This window comes from Trichosurus vulpecula, chromosome 1 (assembly GCF_011100635.1).
Source record: "Trichosurus vulpecula isolate mTriVul1 chromosome 1, mTriVul1.pri, whole genome shotgun sequence".
Classification (NCBI taxonomy): domain Eukaryota; kingdom Metazoa; phylum Chordata; class Mammalia; order Diprotodontia; family Phalangeridae; genus Trichosurus; species Trichosurus vulpecula.
Genome location: NC_050573.1, coordinates 307,339,565 through 307,359,995, shown reverse-complemented (window position 1 = coordinate 307,359,995; position 20,431 = coordinate 307,339,565). Strand labels below are relative to the sequence as shown.

The window sequence follows — 20,431 nt, the reverse complement described above, 5'->3', positions numbered from 1 at the left end:
TCAAGTATGTAGGCAACAAGCATTTATTAAATCCTTACTATGTGCCAGGTATAGGCAGCTGGTGGCTCAGTGGATAGAACACTGGGCCTGGAGCCAGGAAGATGCAAGTTCAAATCCAGCCTCAGATACTTCCTAATTGTGTGACCCTGGGCAAGTCACTTAACCTCAAATTACCTGACAAAATGGATCCAACGGCTCCATTGGAGAAGGAAATGGCAAACCACTCCAGTGCCTTTGCCAAGAAAACTCCAAATGGGGTCATGAAGGGTCAGACGTTACTGAAACGATTGAACAACAGCAACAAAATATGCTGATCACTGTGCTAAGTAGTAAGTTTATATAAACAAGCAAAAAAGAAAGGCAATTCCTGCCTTCAGGAAGCAAACATTCTAATAGAGGAAAGGAATAAGCACTTACTATGTGCCAGGCACTCTGCTAAGTGTTTTTACAAATATTATCATATTTGATTCTCACAATAACCTTTTAAGAAAGGTCGTTTTTTTCCTCCATTTTAAAGTTAAAGAACCTGAGGCAAACAGATTAAGTGACTTGCCCAGGGTCATACAGCTACTACGTGTCTAAGTCCATATTTGAACTCAGGTTTTCCTGACTACAGGCCCAGTGCTCTATCCACTGTGCTGCCACTTGCCTAAGGGAGAAAACGTGAAAAAAACCTGTGTATATACAAGACCTATATAGCATAAATGGTAGGTGATCTCTGCAGTAAGGCATGAGAATTTTGGAAAAACCAAGGAACGACTCTTAGAGAAGGTGGGGATTTAATCTGTCTTGAAGACAGACAAAGAAGCTAGAAAGCTAAGGTGAGAAGGGCGATCATTAAGACACAGAGTTGGGAGATGGAGTGTCTTGTGTGAGGGATGGCACTTGGTGGCAGTGCCCTTGACAAGGACAGGGAAGCAGGGAAGAGAACAGGGCTCAGGAAGAAAGAGAGAGTCCTGTTTTGGACAAGCTGAGTTTGGGATACCTAGCTGCAGATGTCCAATAGGCTGTTGATAACGGCATAAGAGATTGGAGAATCAGCTGAATAGTGATGATAATTGAATTTATGTGAGCTCATGAGATCACCAAATAGTATAGAGGGAGAAGAGGAGGGGGCTCAGTACAAAGCCTTGATGTGTGTGTGTGTGTACATAGGTAGCAGACATGCCTAGGAGAAAAATCAAGCAAAGGAGATTAAAAAGAAGCAGTGAGCCAGGTTGGATCTAGAAAAGCAGTGTCCCAAAAACCTCATGAAGAGACGGTATTGAGGAGAAGAGGGTGATGGACCTTGTCAAAGGCTTCAAGGTCCAGGCAAAGTAGTAGGAGGAATTTGGAAAGGAAAAGGACACATTCACCTGAAGGGAGGCACGGAGGTCAGAAAAGGCTACCATATTTTTCCACTTTAATTGTCCCATGGCTATGAGATCTGGAACTGGACAGTCTCTGAAGAACTGAAAATTGGCATCACAAAGAAGCTTGTGATGATTATGACCTAACTGCAATCAATCAATCAACATTTATTAAGTACCTACTAAGTGTCAGGCACCGTGCTAAGCCCTAGGCATACAAAAAAGACAAAAGACACACTATAATGTAAGGAGATAACTGCGTAATGGTGGTGGTGGTGGTGGTGGCAACTTCAGATAAGGCTTAATGGAAGAAATAGCATATGAGAAGGAGAGAGGAGGAGAGAAGAGGGAGTGAGATAGAATCCTGGCTCTATCCTACTACGTGCGTTATTTGTCTGACCTCCAATATCCAGTGGGAAGAGGAGAGGCATTTTTCACTTATGATTTCTTTTTCTTTTTCTTTTATTATAGCATTTTTTTATTTTTAGTTTACAACACTCAGTTCTACATAATTTTGAGTTCCAGATTTTCTTCCTTCCCTCCCCACCCTCCCCAAGATGGCATGGAATCCCATATAGCTTCCACATATACCTTCGCCTTGAATTAATTTACACACTAGTCAAGTTACGGAGAACAACTGTGATCAATGAAATGAATCATGCAAAAGAAGAGACAGGACCAAAAAAAAAATAAAGAAAACCAACCCAAAAACAAAAAGAGTGAAAAAGAAAAAAAAAAGGGGTGGGGGAAAGGCTAGCATGAAGTGTGCCTCAATCTGCATTCATACTTCATAGTTCTTTCTCTGGATGTAGATAGCATTCTCCATCGTGAGTCCCTTGGAGTTGTCTTTGTACCTTGTGTTGCTGAGAAGAGCGAAGTCTGTCAGTGTTGGTCTTCACAGAATCCATATATCTGTGGTTGTGTATAATGTTCTCCTGGCTCTGCTCCACTCACTTAGCATTATGTCGTGCACGTTTTTCCAGGTTGTTTATGAAGTCCGTATCATCCCCATTTCTTATAGCACAATAGTATTCCATTACCTTCATATACCACAGCTTGTTCAGCCATTCCCCAATTGATGGGCATCCCTTTGATTTCCAATTCTTAGCCACCACAGAAAGAGCCGCCATAAATATTTTTGTACATATGGGTCCTTTTCCCACTTGTGTGATTTCTTTGGGATATGACCCTAGAAGTGGTATTGCTGGGTCAAAGGGTATAAACATTTTTATAGCCCTTTGGGCATAGTTCCAAATTGCTCTCCAAAATGGCTGGATCAGTTCACAACTCCATCAGCAATGTAACAATGTTCCAACATTACCAAATTAACAAACTTCCACCTAATTATACTCTCCCCATATCCATGATTCTGAACTCCTGTAGGTCATCATATAAACTCCATTCTCCATCCCACACTACACAATCACTTGCTCCTATTCCTCTCAACCCCTCCACTCCAAAGTCCCAACCAAATGCAACCAACCCCTTCCACTGTGCCCTCTGGAATCCCTGCTCCGTAGGCAATGCACTTGCATTTGTCTTAAATCTTTTCCTTCCACATTCTTTCCATCTTCTATCACAAAAACCAGCCTCCCCTGATGGCACAACCTCCCTGGTCACTCTTTCCAGTGCTGTTTGCACTTCAATTCATTCTCCTTGATGGTCAAGGTGGGAGAGTTGGAATACTCCTTGCTTCCCACTGTCGCTTCCAGGCCTCCCTCCCCTATGTGACTATCAGGTATCCTTTGAGGTCCGTACTCCCCCAATCATCCCACCTTGTTGCAACAATTCAGCTAGCAGCTGCTGTGGTGGGGTGAAAGACCAATGCAAGTCCAACAACAAGAACACTGCCAGCACAAATTCTTTTGATCTGCTTGACTAAGGAAAGAAACTTTAAGGGGTTAACAATCTTACTCACAAGTTGTATTTGTATTTAGTTTTTGAAGAAGAATATGACATCAGGAAGATGATGACATGACTTGCAGTTGACTTTGATTTGAGTGAGGGAGGGCTGTGCAAGGTCACCAGCCTCATTTTCTCCTCCAGAGCCATCTGGGTCCAGTGGCCAGATATTCATCAGGATGACTGGAGGTGGCCTGGGATGCAATGGGAGACCCTGGCTCTTTCAGGCTAAGGCCTTTTAAGGTTCTCACTTTGAGTGAGGTAATGCCCATTCAGTGGATAGGCCTCTTTAAGAGGTGAATCAAGGTTTGGCCCCTTTAATTTAAAAAAAAAAATCAAACTGGGAGGGGTCCCTGCGCAAGCACCACTTAATGGCTATATTTTGGACCCTCCTGGCTCAGAGTGAATGTCAAGTTTCTCTTTTGACCAGCAACCCTGTGGGTCTTCCCCGTCCAGTTTGATTTTTTTTTAATTAAAGGGGAAGTATCTACACATATCATTGTATTGGCATGTATTTTTTTAATAGTTGGGCTGATAATTTATCACCTGTAAAATGTAGAAGTTATTTATATCTGAGACAGAGCTGTGACCAGGGCATGGTTACAGGGACTTCGCTGAAGGTTGCTAAATTTAGTTGGCCATCAATTTTAGAAGGTGCTAACCAAAAGTGCTTACAATCCTTCAGCAGTTGCAGAAACATAACATCATCTTGTTAAGACAGTTAATTTGTTAAAATAGAAAGTCAGCACACCATGGTTTTCTGTAAATTATTCCTCCCTTCCCCTCTCCCACTATCCCTGGGTAAGTAGCAGCCTTGAACTGATGTCTGAGGGCCTGCTTTCCCCTCATTTTCCACCAACTTATCCTAGACATAGTTTATGGTATTTGCCCTAGGTGCAAAAAATCCTAGTTAAAGTTTTGATCCATGAACTCTAATGAACAAAGGCCTGACAGTTATATCTGAGGATTCTACCAGAAAGGTTCCAGGGACAGAAAAGAGCAGGAGTTTACAAAATGGAGAAGACAGCAAAGAATATATGAAAATGAAGATGAGACAAAAAGGAAAACGTACAAGTGTAGGCAACTACTTGTATAATTCAGCCCCTCCCCCCACCAAGCCAAAGCCTAGTAATGAAAACTAACCCATTTTATTAGGTAATTGCCTCAACTATCTACTACACTTTCTGAATTTAGAAATAGATAGCCCAAGTGAGTTACCTTCTTATACACTACTCTTGGGAATGAATTACCTTTTTCTCTACTGCCTCTATAAAATTCTTATGGCTGATAATAGATTCAGGAGAAGCTATGAGTTAAAAATATTTGCTAATAGAAATCAGAAGCCATCTTCTGGGGTGGTTTCCAAGAAGAAATGACAGGTATCTGCCAAGAGGACAATTAGAGACAATGAATGAATGAGTGAATGAATGAATGGAGCATTTATCAAGCTTTTACTATGTGCAAAACACTGTGCTGAAAAGTAAGACAGTCCCTGCTTTCAAGAAGCTTATATTGCAGAACTATGGAGAAATCTATAGAAGACTTTTATACCTGAGCAGGTTGCTTTCTCCCTGTACCCCTATTTTCTTTTCATTTTCTTTCTTATCTTTCTATATAGAACAAAAAGTTTAAGATCTCTCATCTTGGATGGAATGGACTGGGAAGGCGGCATTCAGCAATAGCTGTGCCTGTGAATTCTGCTGTAAATCTTCTAAACCAATTTTATCAATGAGGGCCTGGAGAAGAATTGGTCCTCCACTCCCTGCATCCTGGGCTTCCGTTGTCAGAATGTGTTTCATTCACATCTGTTTGTATAAAATACAAAGAGATAACATAAAGCACTTTGAACACTTGAGAACACAATCTAAATATCAGCTATTAGTTCTTTGAATCCTAGAGCAGCCATCCAGGTTTCGGGGGAGTGAAAACATAGGTGTGTAGCTGCAATTTGAAGTAGACCTGAATGATTTTATTTTTGCATGCCTGAAAGCAGTGGAAAAAAAAGGACATGGCTATGTAGTCTTGGCTTACAGGGATCAGTTTCCACTGCCACTCCTGTGTGTTGCAATCAGAGATGCCTAAATCGAGCAACAACTTGAAGACCTTCCATAATAGCACTTTGACAAGCCTGTTCAGAAATAAAGGATGACAAATACCCTCCCTTGGCAAATGAAGAACCTGATTAAGCCAGAAAACCAGGGGCTACAATCAGCCAGAGCTCAGGTCTGCACAAGCACCATGAAATGGAAAATCTTGAGCATTCCCAAGTCAAGCAAAACCCTCTGGTCTCCACCTCCCTGTGTCTTTTTATCTCCCCTTCCCACCAAGATGACTCAAGAGAGGAGCGGGAGTGTGCAGGGGGCGTAGCCAAGGAGGAAGAGGAGGTCTAAGCTGGTGCTTTTTTGGCAGTTGCAGGTTACCTAACACTGCAGCCACAGGCTCTTACTAAAGCACGAAATTTCCAATTCTGCTCCTTCAAAGAAAAGTAAGGTAATGTTACTATTTCCTAAATGTTTTAAAGTTTAAAATGTTCTTTTTTATTAGACCATCCAACTCTAGCAAATTATCAATGGAAAGACTTCTTGCTGGATGTGGTTTCTTTACAGTCAGGATCCTTAAACACCATAGAAATAACTACCTTAGTTAATGTAACTTTTCCTACTTCTCCTCAAGTTGTATGGATTAGAAGGCAGAAAGAGAGAATGGTTGCGTTGGAGAAGGGCGTAGAGAGGGAGTTTTTCCTTTCTGAAGGTTTAATGACTTACTAGAGGGACAAGAAGAAAGCCCTGTTGGGGCATGGGCTTTGGGTCTGCTTCTGTTTTTGCTTCCCCTGGCTCAGTCAGCACAGGCAGGGTAAAAGAGGGAGCTGGGACAATTATCAGGATTATTATTGTTTGTTTGTTTTTGACTGAAATGGAGTGGCTTAAGTCTGTGATTATATTGGAGTAGTGAGCTACCGGTAAGGAAAGAAAAAAAATAATCACAGCGTTTTTACTGCAAAGTGCTTTAAATGCATTGTCTCACGTGATCCTCGCAACAACCCTAGGAAACTGGTGCTTATTATCCCCGTTTTACATATGAGGAAGTTGAGGCAAGTAAAAGTGAAGTGATTTGTCGAGTGTCACACAGTTAGTAAGTATCTGAGGCTGGTTTAAAACATAGACTTTTCTCTACCAATGTATACCAGTAACTTCCTTGTAACTTATGGTCCTGACCTGTCCAGGGTCACACAGCAAATGACCCTCTGGGGTCAGTTAACTCAGGTCTCTCTGTCTTAAGGCCAGTTTTTTATCCACCATTCCAAGATGCTAATTCATACAAAAAGAAAACCTCTCCAAACTCATCAGCGAAGAAAATGTCATTATGTGCCATTTGAATTCTTAGGTTAATTGATAAAAATGTGGCCTTAATAAGTCATGGTCTATACCCATTTAAGGCCTGCAGTTTCATTCTGTTAACCCCAGTTCATTCAATTTGAAGTCATATGTTATGAATCACAGAACAGGTAGGAGAATGTAGGAGTATCAGCCCTGATTCATTATCACTCTGTCTGCTACCTCAGGATATAGTTATTGACTTATCACCTCCCTTCCCAGCAATGCCAGGAGGTTTTTTTTTTTTTTGGAGGGAGGAAGGCAGGGCAGTTGGGGTTAAGTGACTTGCCCAAGGTCACACAGTTAGTAAGTGTGTCAATTGTCTGAGGCCGGATTTGAACTCATGTCCTCCTGACTCCAGGGCCAGTGCTCTACTCACTGTGCCACCTAGCCACCCCAATCCCAGGAGCTTTAATGGGGTTCCAGGAATATCAATTCCAATCCATGTCCATGAATCAACTGAGAATGAGAGAGTAGGTACACTTTCTGATTTTGTTCTTTCAGCCTATATCTGCAAAAATAAACTACTTGAATTGTTTTAATTGAACTGACTCCAGTTTAATCAAACAATTACCCATTTAATTAATTAAGCATCTAAGGTTGTATTAGTAAAGAACTGATTTCCATTTATAGACTGAACCTTAGGTGTCCTATGATGGTTTCCACTACATCTAATTTTCTTTTCTCCAAAGATCTAATTTAGTCCCATACCTAGAAAATATTTTATTCCTTTTTTAAAAAAAAAAAAACAACTTACTTTTGATTTGGACTTAGTGCACAGCAGGAACTTTTGTGGAATTATCCTATGCAATGACAAGTCCTAAGAAGGCATTCTCTCTTTTTTCCATTTCTATGTGACCTCTTATGGAATAAAGGAGCCTACAATAACCTCACTCAACCTACTGGTTTCCAACATTCCTCTATGGCATTTAAATGAGAGATTTGATACTAAAATCATGATTTCTCTTCTAGTACACTTTTGTAATAGGTACAAAGGAAAATGGAACTGAAAAATATTCATTTGTATCATTTGACCTGGAATCAGAAAATAGTGTGCTTATCTCTTCTGCCCTCACGCCTACTTTTATTTTTTCTTCACTGACCAGCATATCCTTGTCAGTTGCTTCTTAAGTAAAGCTTCCTGCTCTGACTTGGACCCATTTATCAGCTTCTACAAGTCGTTATTATATTTTAGTACATATGGGCATTACAATGGGCCTTGAAAAAAAACAAGCCAGGCCTCAAGTCCAGAGGATCCTTGTCTGAAAAGGTCAAGAATGCTTTGCTGAAGGATTTTTGCACATTGAAGTTCCCTTCCCTCTGGAGAGTCCTTCTACTCAAATGGTTTAATTACATTAGACTGTTATCCTATCAATTTAAAAATCAAGAATGCCAGCTCCTAGAAATCAGGAACTCTGTCTTTTGTGTGTCTGTTTTGTATAGGACTAGATACTAAATAAATAAATGACTTTTAAAAAATTGAATGGGTGTTGAGTTTTCCACATTCCTGTAGAGAAGTTCCAGTGGCAGGTTAGATGCTTGGTGGCACAGTGGATAAAACACTGAGCCTTAAGTCAGGAAGACATGATTTCAAATTCAGACACTAACTGTGTGTCCTTAGGACAGTCACTTAACATCTGTCTGCCCCAGTTTCCTCAAAAGTAAGAAAAATGGAGACAGTAATAGCATTTACCCTCCCTTCCCCTACCCTGGATTGTTGTGAAGACTAAATGAGATAATATTTGTAAAATACTGAGCACAGTGCCTGATATGTAGCAGGTGCTAAATAAATGCTTATTCCCTTCCTCCCCTCCTCCCCCCACCAACCTCTCTAGGAACTTCCCTTCACTGATTTATGTAGGCAAGTCGCTTAATTTATAGGGTTAAAGAGTTGCTTGGGACACTGAGAGAGGATGTGAATTGCAAATGATTATAGAACTGCAATGGGTTAGAGGCTCCAAAGTCTGAAACCCAATCTACCTGTACATTGCTAATAATTAGTGATTAGGATTATATTTATGGTAACAAAGATGAAGATAAGCTCATATCGATTTTCATAAAAATGTCAACTATTGCACTGCAGAGAATCCTTTCTTTGAATAATTTGAGAACAAATCTAGAACTCTGCAGCAACCAAGTAGATAGAATTCCAGTGCATCCACATGCTGAGATACTTCTAAGGCCACTTCTCTGTCCTATGTGGGTGGCTTAGCCACAAAATCAGCATTAATTTCAAAGAAGCTTAGGGTCTAGTGCAAGACACTAGAATTTATGCCTCATAGACAAGTTAACTTGATAAATAAACCACAAAAGCTGGTAGTAAAAACCATAAAAGTATAAATGATAATAAATCTAAATAATCATAAATATAAATTAATAATAATGATGATAAATATAAATAAATTAAACAAATCATGAAAGCTTGTATTAAAAACCATAAAAGTATAAATAATAATAAATATAAATTAATAACAATGGTGATAAATATAAATAAATAATAAAAAATAAAGCATAAAGGCTGATAGTAAAAACCACAAAAGCTGATTGGACGTGATCTCCAAGCAAGGCAGAGAAGAGTGTGTTACTTTTGTGATAATAAAGAAGCCAACCCCAAACAGAGACTGAATTTTTTTTCTCCAAAGGCTGTGTGGCAATTGTCTCAAGAGGGAGGAGCTGATTAGGTTAAAAAAAATAGCCAGGAAATTCATAAATTTCTTGAATAGGAGAAAACCACAATCAGGATGTAATTTGTCCACTGAGGGCTGTTTTGGTAATTCTGCAGCAAGAGGAGTTTGGCCATGTTGTACTTGTTAATTTCTAAAAGAAATTTAATTGTGCAAGTAAAATTATGTCAGCAAAGGTCTAGGGGCTTATTCATTTGATTATAAAGGACTCAAATCCCATTGAATAATTGGTAACATGAATGTATACCATGAGTCCTAATATAAAATTCACAAAAGAAGCCTCTCTCCAGTCCACCATCCAGGGACATATCCTCAGTAGTTACGCTGGGAGTGGGAGGAGGTGGGAGAGGAGGAATGACTGGCTAGCGTAAAGTCTCTCATTTAAAGGGCACCCAAGTACTGTAGGACAGGGGTATCAAACTCATGGCCCTGGAGGCTACACATACCCATAAAACTCCAAGGCCAGAACCAGATAAAATGTTGTTGGGAAATATATAACAGAATAAATAAAAATAAAATAAAAAATAGATAGTGTTAAATTTGTGGTTTTCTAAATCAATGTGCCTATTTCTATTTGAGTTTGACACCACTGCTCTTGGTAGTGTTTTCATAGTCATCACATCTATGAATTTGCTTTTTTCCACTGAATTAATTAATTTAACCAACAATTTTAACCTCATGTGGACACAAGCTAAGTTTCTCTGTGTACAAAGCAGCTAGTCTCTTATGAGAGATGAATTTACTAATTCATTTATTGGCTATCTGATTTTTATAAATGCCAAGGTCATAAGGTACAGCTCAGTAGTTCAATTTGGTGAATAAAGTATAGGAAAGACCTAAAGGAAAATCTAAAATCTATAGTCATTCAAAAGATATGTCTTTTTTTCTTTCTAAAGAGTGAGAACCGTAGAGTAGAAAAGAGATAAAGCTCTCCCCTACCCCCCCACCCCTTTCTAAAGAGAGAGAGAGCAATAGAGCAGCAGGAACCCTGGAGAAGGAATGAGGCCTAGCTCTGGGACCTTGGGTCAGTCAGTTATCATCTCCGATCCTCACTTGGCACTTTTATAAAAGGAGGGTAATCCTACTTGTTCTGTCTTCTTCATAGGGTTTGTAAACTGTGGTGCTGGGCCTGGAGCCAGGAAGATTCATCTTCCTGAATTCAAATCTGGCCTCAGATACTCACTAGCTGTGTGACCCTGGGCAAGTCACTTAACCCTGCTTGCCTCAGTTTCCTCATCTGTAAAATGTGCTGGAGAAGGAAATGGTGAACCACTCCAGTATCTTTGCCAAGAAAACCCCAAATAGGGTCACAAAGAGTCAGACACAACTGAACAACACCAACAAAGTGTTGTGTAAATATGAGCTCTTCTTCCCCTAAACTTGAGTGACGGAAATATCAAAATTGTAAGCTCCTTGAGGGCAGAGATTGTTTTTACTTTATATCCTCAGAGCGTAGCCCAGTACGTCTCTTATAGTAGGTGCTTAATAAATGTTCATCGATCGATTGGTATTTGCCTTCCTGTTTTTCTGTATGAGATACTTTTCTACTAATACGTGCTATTATTCAAATTGGAATCAAGAAAGATTCAACAGCTAAATCTCCAAGTGGCAAACATAAATTTATTGAGTGCTTTGTTCCTGCGAGGAGATATGCTAGATGAAGAGGCAAGAAATGGTTCTGTCCTCTGGGATCTTTCAGACTAATTAGAGAGAGAAAAACAACGTATAGTGTATCACACCAACCACGCTGACATATTAGAGGGCTATAAGAACTCAAAAGTGGGAAGACCACATTCAAATAGATTAGTCGTAGAAAGAGATGGGATCTGAGTTGGGCTTTAAAGGAAGGATAGGATGCAAATAGAAAGAAGGAGAGGTCATCTTAGGCAGAAAAGTCATAAGCAAAGGCCTAGGGGCAGGAAAGAAAATTGCACAGATCAGAATTCTGAATACTGGTGGCTCATAACAAAGGAAGATTTAAGGTTCAGAGAATATATCATCTATTTTTCATATATAGTATCAGGCTAATGAAATATGGTTGGGATAGGAAAGGATTGAAAGTTGAGACTTTGACTCTAGATTTGGCTCTGCAATTAGCTTGTCATGTGACTTAATATGTCTGAGCTATGGATTTTTAATCTCCAAATGATTCCATTGGCCTGGATGGTTTCTATATAGGCCAGTTTAATTCTGTGAGCGTATGTATTTTTGAGTCTTACTAGCAAATTTTTTTACTCTTTGTATGTAGGATGAAGTTTGGGTTTTTTTTAAGTATATCTAGCAGCTACAAGATAAAAAAAAATTGGTCTTTAACTCAGTAGGGTAACTGGCAATTTGTCCCAGGCATCAACGTCTTGGAGATGCTAATTCTCCACCAGTGATCCTCTAGCCTGTCATCTCCACACCTTGTGATTCTTCACTGGCTTTCACACTGACTCCTCCAAGGATCTTCTTACCCCTGTCTTGGGGCCTGCCTTCCTTCAATTCCATGTCCCCCATCTGCCGCTTTCCCCTAACTTTTCCTCTTCCTAAGGGTTTAGAGATGAGTTATAAAGATTACTAAGTTACAGGGACTGGGGCCAAATTTTACAGGCAACAAACCATCCACTCTCCTGGAGCAACTATATCTCTGCAGGAATGAGAGTTATGGTTCTTACATAGAATAACGAGAAGTCTTTTTACAAAAGGAAAATTGGCTAAGTATATGGAAAGGAATATTTACAGACTATTTCTTTTACGTGTTATTTTTCTTAGATTTTCCCAATGGATTCTCTAACAACATCAAACAATCAGTTTGCTCTTGAGTTTAGCAAAATGCTAGCTGAGTCAGCCAGAGACGAAAACATCGTGTTTGCCCCCTGGAATATTTCTACTGCTTTGTTCATGATCTTTATGGGTGCCAGAGATAATACTGCAACTCAAATAGAACAAGTAAGTTGCAACTTTCACTGATGGGTTTAAAAAAGATCAAAGAAGTAATTTGCTTTGGATATGCAATTAACTTCTCATAAAATATAAGTTTGTTGAGGGCAGGAACTGTTTTGCTTTTGTCTCTGTATCCCTAGTGCCATGCGCAGTACTGTGCACATAGTAAGTGCCTATAACATTTACTTCTAGAAAAAATGACTGACAAAAATTTCAACAACACCCCACAAAGAAAAGATAGATTGTTGCTAATGAAGTAATTAATTACTAAGTTTAGGGAGTAACTGACTTACCCAAAGTCACACCACCCACACACAACAAAGGGTAGATTTGTGAAAACTTCTTTAGTTACCCCTATATCAGCAGTGGTGGATTGAAGAAAACTTTAGGACTTTTAAGAGTATTACCTGTGGCCAGGAAAGTGGACAACTCTCCTGGAAATCTAGACCATGCTTACTACATTAGCATTTATATCTCAGGGATATCACTCAAGTTTATCTTATATGACATTTAAACCTTATCTATATACTGAATTTGACTGTCACTAACCCATTATCAATAAGTGAGAACACCAAGGAAAGGTAGCTAGCCACTGCTTGATGAAGTCAACATGATAACAGCTTGTGTAATAATAGATATAGGTTCAGCTGGGTTTGTGATTCTGGCCTGCTTGACATAAGGAAACAGCAGAAGGTTGCATTGACTCAGGTCTATGAAAAGTTTTAGTTGTGCACCCTAAAAGGCTGAGCTTGCAAATTGGGTTTTCCCACCTAGAACATGACATCTGATGTAAACCTTTCCATCATTTTGATCTTTATGTTTTGGGAATGCTCATCAGTGTATCTTCTTTATGTTGGCCTTGGCCCAGGGATGGGAGGATTAAATTAACTTTGGTCTCAGAATGGTCATCAGTTCCTTTTGTATCATTTCCTTTTGGCTCACTTGCATGAGGTCTGGGGACCCTCATTTCATCCACATCCTTCCTGCTGACTTGCAAAGGAAACACAAGATCGGGACAGAAGACACTAAGGCCATATCAACTGAGCCACATGGAGATGCTGAACTAAGACAAACATGAGAACACAGAAGAAAAAAATAGCACTTTATCATAAAAATGTACATGAGACAGAAATGTTCGCTTTGTATAGATAGACAGAACTTAGAGCCAAGGCTGAGGTTCACTTTAAAAATAACCGTAAATGGAAGTGAATGAGGAAGAATAAAATAACTTCACCTATAAGGCTACTTAGCTCTATCAATCAATAAACAAGGTAGCTGACTGAAAAGGTGATTGGAAATGCAGTCATTATCTCCTCCTGCCTGAAATGAAACACTGGAAATGATCAGAATTAGGAAAACAATACATCCACTTAAACATGGATATAACTAAATATGCCTTTTGTATTTTTTTTGGAGGGGGAGAAGGCAGGGCAAGTGAGGTTAAGTAACTTGCCCAAGGTCACACAGTTAGTAAATGCGTTAAGTGCCTGAGGACAGATTTGAACTCAGGTCCTCCTGATTCCAGAGCCAGTACTCCACTCACTGCGCCACCTAGCTGCCCATGCGTTTTTGTATTTTTATAACTATCATAAAGAATTCTTGGCTGGGAACTCATGCTATTTATCCCATACACCATTTGGATGATTTATCAATCATTTTAGCTAATTAGTGGCAGATAATTGTAGAAATTACTATAGAATATCAGACTGTATGAATTAGATGTATTATATAATTCTTTTAAAATATTTTTTAAAAGAGTAATTTTTTTAAAACTTCCACTCATTTTATTTCTGCAACTATAATTATACAGGTGCTTCAACTTAACAAAGTCACAGGAGCTGAAACAACCAGTGCTCGCTTTGAGAAGAAAAGGAAGACGGTATTTCCTATTCTCCCTACTAGAATAGTCACTGTTATTACATAGTCTTTAGTAGGTTCCCTAAGCAGGCATGCAAAATAGATCCCCACCAAAAAATTAACAACTTGCAGAAGTATTTGTTTCAGGATCTTCAAGTCTGGTTTTCTCAGTCTTGTTTCTTTGTCTTTTATCTTTTCTTTCCTCTCCTCTCCATCAACTTCTCCTGCCCTTAAACTCATTGTCACCTTGTCTTTGGGAGTCTATGCTTGAGGTCATTTGTAAATAACCAGCAATGATGTCTAAAATTCTGCATTAAGCTAGCTGGAGGTCAGAAGAAAATTCTTGTTCTTCCAGTTAAAATATTTTCAGCATCTTCTCTTCTGATAACATTAACTACTCTGTGAACAGCACACCAGAAAACACCATTTAGCAAGGATATCTTAAGCCTTGCAGATGTAGACAAAAATTCAATGTTCTAAACGTTTTCATTTAAGAGTTTTAACACACTCCTTGTCTTTTGAAGGAACTTAGCCCAAACAAGGCAGAAGGTGTACTTTCCGATTTCCAGGCACTCATCTCAGAAATCAACAAGCCCAACAATTCCTACTTGCTGAAGACCGCCAACAGGTTATATGGGGAAAAAACCTACCCCTTTCATGGGGTAAGTTTATCAGTGTATTGGGCCTGTGATTTCATATCTATGGAGACTCCAAACCCACAGAGGACTCATAGTCATAGAGATCCACCTGAGAATCAGATGACAGAAGTCACGTCCTGATCTCATAGCTAGTAAATGTCAGAAGCAACCCAGGTCTTCCTGACTTCAAATCCAGTGTCCTGTATGTTACCCATACACTGTACAATGTTCTTATTGAACTGAAATGAAACGGATCAATAATAGGAATCAGCAACAAGCATTGGCCTTAAGGCCAGTCTCCCAGTGATGGTGCCCCTGAGATAAATTCCAGATGGAGGTGTGGTCACTAAGTGAGACCCAATGTCTTGTTTTCAGTGAATTTCTCCTGACTTTCTTCTACTAGGTCGTATTGCTGAGAGTTCCTGTATGGTGACTCCCAGTGGTAGCTAGGATGGGTAAGGAATAAAGTATTTGGCCTGGAGACAAGAAGACCTGAGTTCAAATTTGACCTAAGACATAAGCTAGCTGTGTGATACTGGACAAGTCACTTAACTTCTGTCTGCCTCAATTTCTTCACCTGTGAAATGGGAATAATAGTAGCACCTGTATTCTGGGGTTCTCTTGAGGGGCAAATGAGATAATATTTGTAAAGAGCCTATCACAGTGCCTGGCAGATAGTAAGATCTTAACAAAAACATGTTCCCTTCTCGCTGGTAATACTCTAGACGCACTGTCTCTATGCAGGGAACACATGAGAGAACTCCATATTTCAAACTATACCAAAAGGCCGAAATAAATAAAAAAGTAAATAAATAAATAAAAATCAAATGAATAAATAAAAGAAAATAAATAAATAAAAATGGAAAGTCCTTGGGTGCTTGCTGTTGCTACTATTACAAAGGAAATTCTAGAGTACCGCAGATTTCACCTTAGTTTCTATGATAGCTATAGGAATCCAAGTAAAATCTCCTACTTTATTCTCTTCCATGGGAGTCACCCCAAGAAAGTGCTACAGTTTCCCCTTTCACATCTACATGCAGGTATTGTCCTAAATAAGAGAAAATGACAAAGGAACGAAACAGTGGGTAGATTGTCTTCCTTCTATACTGTCGATGGTGTGTAGCTGGTTAAATGACTTTTTAGGCTTGAAAGGGAGAACAGAACCCTTGGAGTCAAGAGGTAGAAGAATGTTCATCTAATTTTTTATAGCTTGAATGTATTGTATAGCCTGACATAAGCAGTTTCTTAATAATAAGTGTTGGCTGAATGAATAGATGACCAGATGCTGACTTCACCTGTATTTTCTAGGAATACCTGGAAAACATGAAAAAATACTTTGGTGCAGAGCCACAATCTGTTAACTTTTTGGAAACTGCAGACCAAATCAGGACAAAAATCAATTCCTGGGTAGAAAACGAGACTGAGGGTAAGTTGAAAGTTTTGATTCCCCCACCTTTCACTGAACAATTATTGGTTGGACTTTTTTTATCTATATCTCATTTATCTATAATTTGAAATAAAATGAAAAATTAAGTTTAATATTTGCATTATTTGGTCTTTTATCCAAGGCCCAAGTTAGCTAAGGTCAGAGGGGGTCATAACCAGAAAGCTGGGTACCAGGTGATACATCTTTGGGCCATGGCAACTCAGGAAGATAATCTCCTAAGGTGTAGAGATGCTATGCTATGTTATACATAGGAAACATGTACTCAGAAAAAGTCAAAGTTCATTGAAGATAAAGAATATGTCATTTGTTGGTTCCTATGTTTCCTTAATTAGTACCATGATGGTTTACTTAATTAGTACCATAGTGATATGATAGGAGTTCATAACCTTTCTCGCTCTGCCTGTGTGTAGATTGTAAAAATTAGAAGTCTTTATTAATTTGTAGCTTTAATCCATTAAAAATTGTAATTTAAATTAACTGCCAGAAAAGTATTTGGCCTAATTTTCTTTTATTAAAATTAGATCTTAAACATATAACTCATCTATAAATTCTGAATGAATGAACATTGATTAAATACTTACCATGTGCCAAAAGAGTTGTCTGAGGCTCCAAGCAGTTAAGTGACTTGCTCCTGGTGACCCCTGGTGGCAATTGCCAGTAATAGTATTTGAACTAAGCCTTCCTTGCTCCAGGGAAGTTAGGTGGCACAGTGGACAAAATGCTGGCCTTGAAGTCAGAAATACTTATCTTCCTGAGTTGAAATGTGGCCTCAGACACTAGCTGTGTGGCCCTGAACAAATCACTTAATCCTGTTTGCCTCATTTTCCTCATTGGTAAAACGAGCTAGAGAAAGAAATGACAAACCACTCCACTGTCTTTGCCCAGGAAAACCCTAATTAGGGTCAGGAAGAGTCAGACACTACTGAAAACAACTGAACAGCAAAGAACAACATTTCTTGCTCCAGTGATAACAGGCTAGCTAGCAACTTCACTATTCTGTCTTTCTTTCACAGCAGCTACATCAAACCTGGTTTGTTTTAGAGACATACCAAAGAAAGGGAGAAAGACAAAAGGAAATTGGGAACGGGGATAAGAAATCATTTCCTATTTGCAGGCAAGGACCTTTTTTATATCTGTATTTTAACCTGCAAGTTTCGATTTAAGGGCATAAAGAAATATAGCAAGTATAACTGTTACTGACCACTTAAGCTGTGGTCTTTGCTTCACTTCTGGTTAATGTGCTGGGTTTAGGGTGCTTCTCTTTGAAGAAGCAGGTATCCCTAACCAGCTGCATACAGAGATCCTTTGTTACTAAGCTAGTTAATTGAAGCTGCATGTTTAAATAAAAATGATACCAGTAATGGATCTGCGAGTTAGGAGAATGGAGTGGGAGAAAGAACCAGATCTGAGGGCAATGTGGCTTTCATCTGGGAGCCTCTGGTGGTCCCTTGGACTGAGAGGAGGGGTGAGAACTGTCACCCTGGAAAACTACCTGAGTTACTTGAAACCCTGGAGATTTTCTAGATTTATTCTGTTAGCAAGGGGCCTCTGGAAACTCAGGAAAAGCTAACTTTGTGCTTGTGTACAACCTACCGAGAATTCTCATGGCAGAAATGCTCACCAGAGAATGGTTGTACATGTCACTATTAGGACTGGTTATTTCATAAGTGCTTACCCCCAGCTGCTGCTTCGAAATGTGTGACAGGAGACCCCTGTGTCTGAGAGATGTGGCCGGGGTGGGCCGAACTTGTTGAAGTTAGTGTGAAGGGAAAAGGTGAACTCCAGGCAGCCTCTTAAATCATTTAAGAGAGGTCATTTGGCAGAATCACAAGGTACCCTAGTTGAAGGAGAAATTCTCTACAGAGACAATAGTAAGCCATCCCCGCCTCCTTTCCTACAGGTTTATCACCAACCATACCAACTGAAGTGAGGAGTCTTCCTCTATCCAGGGAATCTGGATCAGCCTCAGGGAAACATTGCTCCATACCCTTCCTTCCACACACCTGCCGGGACTAGTGGAAAACATGGATTATACCTCCTTAACTTTTAACCATGCTTCTAAGATAGAGCATGACAAAGGCACAAGTACGCATGCCTTACTCAATTTTAATTTACCTATAAACATATACGTTTCTTAATCGCCACCTGTATGCATGGTGCTAGGTACTGTGTTGTTATTGTTCAGTTGTTTCATTTCGATAATATCTGACTGTGATCCCATTTGGGGTTTTCTTGTGAGAGATACTGGAATGGTTTGCCTTTTCCTTCTCCAGCTGTGTGAGGAGCAAACTGAGGCAAAAAGGGTTAAATGACTTGCCAACTTGCCCAGGGTCACACAGTTAGGAAGTGTCTGAGTCCAGGTTTGCACAAAGACACTAGAGTGGTTTGCCATTTCCTTCTCCAATGTGTCGCCATTTTAAAGATGAGGAACTGAGGCAACAAGGGTTAAGTGACTTGTCTAGGGTCACACAGCTAGCAAGTGCTGAGGCCAGATTTGAACTCAGATCTTCCTGACATGAGGCCCAGCACTTTATCCACTGTGTACCCATTAGGTGCTGTAGAGAGAAATAAACTCCACATCATTCCTCTACCATCTAGCAGGAGACAGGTGACACCTTCACAAATATATAATACCACTTGTAATATGATTAATATTAATAAACTTAATTGATAATAGAAGTTGATAAGGTAGGGGAACTAGGTAGAATAGTGGATAAAGAACCAGGCCTGGAGTCAGGAAGACTTGGCTTCTAATCTAGCCTCAGACACTTGCTAGCTGTGTAACCCTGGTCAAGCCACTTAACCCCTATCACCTCAGTTCCTCATCTTTAAAGTGGGGACCCACTGGAGAAGGAAATGGCACTTCAGCATCTTTGCCAAGAAAACGCCATGGACAAAATTCCAGGGGGTCACATAAAGTTGGACATGATTGAACAACAACATTCCAGACATTGCATTATGTGCTAAGGATACAAAGAAAAGTAAAAGACACTCCTCACCTTTGAGAAGCTCTGGGTCTCATGTTCAGTACAGTATGTAAACAACAGTGCACAAGCAAGCTATAGACAAAATAAATAGGAAATAATGAAAGAAAGAAGGAACTAGTATTAAGAGAGAGTGGCAAAGGCTTCCTATAAAAGGTGGGATTTTATCCAGGACTTGAAAGAATCCAGGGAAGCCCAGAAGGCTGAGATGAGGAGGGGGAGATGGAGAGACAAGGGAACAAGGCAACAGAGGAGGGAGATGTCAGGTATGAGAAGACTAGAGGGTTAGGTTAGTAAGAGCTCTGAATCACAAAAATAGGATTTTATATTGGATCCTGGAGGTGATAGGGAACTGCCAGAGTTCATTGAGTAGAGAGGTGAAATGGTGAAACTTACGCTTAAGGAGGATCTCTTTGATAGCTGAGTAAAGGATGATCTGCAGTGGGAGGAGATGTGTGATATCTCTCCCCATACTGCACTGTTTCAAAACACAAAGAACTCTCTTATTTTCTGCTGCCTTGGAGAATCCTCCTGTGATTTCATGTGCATTTAGGCTCTGTGGCCTAGTATCACTTTCCCCAAGTCAAGGTCATCCGTGGAAATTCACTACCTGACAGGAGCTTCTCGGGGCTGAGAGGTCATTGGTTAGCAAGCTTCTTCTTTGAGAAGTCAAAGTCACCCATTCATGATAGTTGCATTAGAATCCCCAGAACACATGGGAACTTTCCAGGTTGCTCATGGTACCTGTTATCTGGCTCAGGGGGCCATGAGGAAGCTCTATATCATCAACCCCAGCAAAATCAGCTCTAGACCTTCTGTATGAGCGGTGGTACCATCCCAGCTGCTCCCCAATCACTCTAGGAGTCAGAGCCCATTCCCCTCCCTCCTTCCCCTTCTATCTGCCTCCTACCCCTTTAGATTAGGCAGACTGCTTAAGTGTAAAACTAATGTGGTATTTTTAAAAACGAAAACAAAAGCAAAACACAAAAAATAACAAGAAACCACACTTAAAAGAAAAAAAATTAATCAAGTCACCTCTAAATTTTCCACCAGTCTGTTTACTTTGTACTCAACAGAATATGAAAACATTTTACTGTTTACAATGATAGCCAAGATCTGAATCTAGACTTTTTTCAAGAATTTCTTTTCTCTGGAATTACTTAAGGACTGAAAAGCAAAAAAGCAGGATAATCCTAGCCAAAAAAAAGCCTTAATTACTTTAAATGCAGATAGGCTCATGAATATATTGTTGTTAAAAATCAACTTTCTTG

General features: G+C 39.7%; 1 protein-coding gene across 1 annotated transcript in view; it reads left to right on the top strand.

Annotated features, from left to right (window-relative positions):
- Positions 1–5,489: 5,489 nt before the first annotated feature.
- The window catches only part of LOC118830897 (serpin B10-like), a 32,743-nt gene continuing 17,801 nt past the window's right edge, over positions 5,490–20,431 (top strand). The window contains exons 1-5 of the mRNA XM_036737974.1: positions 5,490–5,741; positions 12,064–12,240; positions 14,045–14,113; positions 14,616–14,753; positions 16,038–16,155. Of these exons, the coding sequence (XP_036593869.1) occupies positions 12,073–12,240; positions 14,045–14,113; positions 14,616–14,753; positions 16,038–16,155 (493 nt within the window). The 5' untranslated portion in view covers positions 5,490–5,741; positions 12,064–12,072. The remainder of the gene's footprint in view (positions 5,742–12,063; positions 12,241–14,044; positions 14,114–14,615; positions 14,754–16,037; positions 16,156–20,431) is intronic.